The following is a 4,296-nucleotide window of genomic DNA, read 5'->3' on the forward strand; positions in this document are numbered from 1 at the left end:
CCCCCCGCGCCCCCCGCGCCGCCGCCCCGGGGCCCGAAGCGGAAACTTTACAGCGCCGTCCCCGGCCGCAAGTTCATCGCCGTGAAGGCGCACAGCCCGCAAGGCGAAGGCGAAATCCCGCTGCACCGCGGCGAGGCCGTGAAGGGTGAGGGCGCGGGCCCGGGGCGACCGCGGAGCGGCGGGGCCGTCCTGGGGGTCCCCGGCGTTCGGGGTATCCCTGGGAACTCTGAGCCGCTGTGGTCATTATGGGATGCATCTGCCACTTGGGATTCCTTGTGTCGCTGTGAAGGGCTCTGTGTCGGTGAGGGGTGTCTGTCTTTATGGGGCTCCTGTCAGTCCTCTGTCATGAGTTCCCTGTGTCACCACAGAGGTTCTTCTCGTCATTGGGGTGTTTTTGTGTCATGGGGGCTGCTGTCACTGGGGTTCTGTGTGTTTGAAGGACCCTGTCCCATTACAGAGTTTCCTAGAACTAAGGGGTTCCTATGTCACTTCTGGGACTTCATTGGAAATCCTTGGGCTCTGTGGGGACCCTGTGCCATTGTGGGTGATGTCTGTGACAGTTATGTGGGTGTCTGTGTATAACCAGGGCTTCTGTCACTGGGGCTTCCTCTGTTCTGGGGGGATGTTGTGCCTTGACAGGCTCCTCTCATTATGGGGTTCTCTGTCATCACTGGGGTCCTATCCTTGTGGGTGCCTGAGGAAGAAATAGTTGTGAGGGTCAGCCCTCCTTGGTCCAGCTTGTGGCCTAATCTCCTGGCCATAGCACAGCGACCCTGAGCTCTTGGCAGTGGGCGACTGAGCGAGGACGGGGTTAGGTTTAGGGGGTGGGAGGAGAGGGGTCACCTGGGAGAGCAGGAGCAGGATTGTGGCCCCAGCCTCTGCGTCCTGTCTCCCCTCGAGTGTGTCCATCTGTGTGTCTCTCTGTCCCCCACATGCCCATCCTGTGCTGAGCCCATCTGTTCATTTCTCTTCTGTGTGGATCCCAAAATCTTTCCAGGGAAAACGCCAGGAGGATGAGGGGAAGGGAGGGGAGGGGATGGGGGGCGGTTAATGGGTGGGTGGGCAGCACCAAAGCCTGAGGTGGTGGTGGAGGGGGTCCCCTCTGCCCTGCTCTGCCCTGACAGCCTGTCTGGCTTCTGTCCCCCCAGTGCTCAGCATTGGGGAGGGCGGTTTCTGGGAGGGGACTGTGAAAGGCCGCACAGGCTGGTTCCCGGCCGACTGCGTGGAGGAGGTCCAGATGAGACAGTACGACACAAGGCACGGTGAGTGACCCCACATCCCCTGGGCGGCTCCGTAGGGACGCTGCCCCTCCCAGCTCCCCTTTGGGCATGCCTGGAGCTGAAGACACGTGGATATTTAGAGAAAAGACTAGGGTGAACTCAAACACACACTCGAAGTGGCCGCACACTTGCGTGCATGACAGACACACAGCGCTCACACAGTCTGCACACACTTACAGACACTTCACAGCAGTGGGGACGTGCGTGCATGGACGTGCGTCTGTCTGGGATCACACACATGCCTCCCAGTGGCCGTGTCCCCCACACGGCCCTCACAGAAATACTGGATGCTTGGAGCGTGTGATTCTTGCGTGGCTGGCAGACAAGTAAAGAGGTCAGTATGAGAAAAGAGGCGTCTTTCCAAAGTAAACAGATTGTCCAAGTGGGCAGTGCAGGGAGGCCTGGGTCAGCCAAGAGGAAACGAGGCCAGTTGGGCCTGGGGGGGCAGGATGGTCTGAGGGCAGCAGGCGGGGATGGCCTTGGCATCCAGGGAGGGACCCCTCTGGGTGTTGGGATCTGAGGTATTCCTGCCAGTGGAAAGGAGTGGCCAGTCCTTTTAAGGCCCCAGGCCAGGGCCGGCTACATGTCTGGGGCACATCCTTGGCAACGAACACTCGGGTGTCCTAGTAGGCACCCAGACACGCGAGCATCATTTCTGTCCTGGAATCCTGTGGGGCGAGGGAGCCCCCTCCTGAGTGGTGGTCACCAGTGGCATCTCTGGACCAAGGGAGCGCTGTCCGTCCCTGTGCACGGAGCTTGGGGCCAGGCTCACAGTGTTCCCTGAACCTGGGTTGAGACTTTCCTAAGGGGGCGGCCCACACCTGTGTGGCCTGGACCCCTGCCCTGTGTGGAGCATGGCGGACGGGGGCCTCCAGACCTGTCGAGTTGGGTGGGAGTAGGTTCTATGCTCCCCCAGGTGGGCAGTGAAGGTTCTGGCTTGAGAGCTGTGTGGCTGCAGCGGCACTTGGACTGGAGTCTGAGGCTGGGGAGGGTGGGAGGGAGGTCTGGACCGGAGTCAGAGTTTGAGAATAGCACGTGCTTGTTACGTGTTTGTCGTGGGCTGGTCCCTGCCTAGGGAGCCAGGATCACAGGGCTGGCTCTGCCTAGAGAGGGACAGGCGTGCACAGTGGTTACAGCAGAAGCGCTTGTGTGTGGCCGTAATGGAGGCGTGCGAACACGAGTTCCGGACTGCCCGAGGAGGCGTCTGAGCTGAGCCTGGGCGGGTCACTAGGAGCCCTCCAGCGCCCGGCGCCGGGCTGGGGGCAGAGCTGTTTGCTGGAGCGTGTCTGTGTTCTCTGTGTGCCCAGCAGGCCAGGTGTCTGGTGTGGTTTAAAGTGCTTTACATGTAAGAATGCACTCACCCCAGCAGGTCCAGGAGGGGCTGATGTTGGTCCCTTTCCAGGAGGGCAGGTTCCATAGCCCAAGAGGCAGAGTCTTGCTTGTGATGTCGGCAGTGGCTGCAGGGTCTGTGCTGTGGCTGCGCCCGTGTGTGCAGTGAGGGTGGCAGGGCTGAGCCAGACGGGAGGGGGGTCGGCTGGCTGTGGGTGCAGGGAGGATGGTGGTGCTGAAGTTTGAGTGTCTGAGGACACGGAGTGCTGTGCTGAGTGTGCGGGCTGTTCTAGGTTGGGGTGAAGGCCCGTGCAGGGGGCGGTAGAGGAGAGCTGAGGCTCGGAGAGGGGGATACAGGGTAACCTGGGGAAAGGGGCTGTAGGCCTCCGGGCAATTGCAGGGCTCCTAGATGGGGTCTGGGGTTGGTCACCTGAGACAGTGTCAGAAGGTCCCTGGGTAGAAAGGAGCATTTGATGGATGGCAGAGGAAGAGAGGCCTGTGGAGGCTGCCTGCTAGGAGGGGGCAGGAGTCACCTCTGTCCTCAGCTGTTGGCTGGGCCTGCCAGCTGCTCTGGGCAGAGTCTCTGATCTGGGACCCAGGGGCTGAGTTCTGCCAGAGGCCAGAGGGCAGCCCAGGAATGAGAACCGGCTTCCAACAGGCCCAGATCCAAAGAAAGATCTGTTTCTGAGACTGGAGTGGGGACAGAGAGGGACTTAAGAGGCCAAGGAGGGGACACTGCCAGCACGTGTGGGCCAGACTGATGCCCAGGGTCAGCAGAGAGCGTGCCTCCCACAGCCCCCGTGTGGAGCATGTGGGGTGAAAGGGGCAGCTGCCGGCAGAGAGCGTTGAGCTGTGAGGGGAGGACGTGGTGAGGTGGAGCCCTGTGCATCCTGGAGGCTGGTTTGTGCGACCCTGGGCAGCTGTGGCTGTGGCGGTGTTCCCCCACCCCCACCCGTTCCTCCTTTCCTCTCTCCGTTCCCTCTATTTTCAGTACTTGGGGGTCATGCTGTGTGTTTTCACTTCAGCTGGCTTTTATGTGTCTGATTAATGAAACTGGAAAATGAATTTGTGTTATGTAATAAATACAATTTGTTTGGTCGACAAAATCTAAAAATGGGCGGCTAGAACTGTGGAGTTGGGGGATCCTTGTGCAGGCAGATGCCGTGAACATTTCTGGTGTTGGTCCACACGGAGCAGGGTGTGCTGGTGGCAGGAGGGCTCTGCCGTCCAGCCTGCGCGGTGCTGAGGCCTGGCCTGCCCTGGCCTCGGGCGGCAGGGAGGCGGGCGAGTTGCAGGGGGTCTCGGTCACCACGGGCAGTGTGTGGGAAGGGGCGAGAAGAGCACAGCGTGGTTGGGAGGCGCCCAGGTGGTGGAGTTACAGGCTGTCAGAACCTAGGGGACCCGCCAAGGTAAATTTTCCTACTCCAAGCAGGGGCTCAAAGGGGACTTTTGACTTACTGAGACTCACACAGGTTATTGGCAGGATCCTGAAATCCATACCAGCACTTTTCCTGACATCAGTGTCTTCTGATATTCCAGGAGCAATTTCTTTTTTCCACCCAGCCACTGCTCCATCTACTCTTACACCCATCTATCCTTTGTCTCACCTACTCATCCCACCATCCATCTACTCATCCATCAATCCATCCATCCTCCATCCATCTATCCATCCATCTATCCATCCATC

At 59.8% G+C, this 4,296-nt stretch overlaps 1 protein-coding gene across 1 annotated transcript in view; it reads left to right on the forward strand.

Annotated features, from left to right (window-relative positions):
* The window catches only part of SHANK3 (SH3 and multiple ankyrin repeat domains 3), a gene marked incomplete at its 5' end in the record, with an annotated part of 48,406 nt that overhangs the window by 14,289 nt on the left and 29,821 nt on the right, over positions 1–4,296 (forward strand). Inside the window, 2 exon segments of the mRNA XM_019668547.1 lie at positions 3–145; positions 1,149–1,262. Of these exon segments, the coding sequence (XP_019524092.1) occupies positions 3–145; positions 1,149–1,262 (257 nt within the window).

This window comes from Hipposideros armiger, unplaced genomic scaffold, assembly GCF_001890085.2.
Source record: "Hipposideros armiger isolate ML-2016 unplaced genomic scaffold, ASM189008v1 scaffold_530, whole genome shotgun sequence".
Lineage (NCBI taxonomy): Eukaryota > Metazoa > Chordata > Mammalia > Chiroptera > Hipposideridae > Hipposideros > Hipposideros armiger.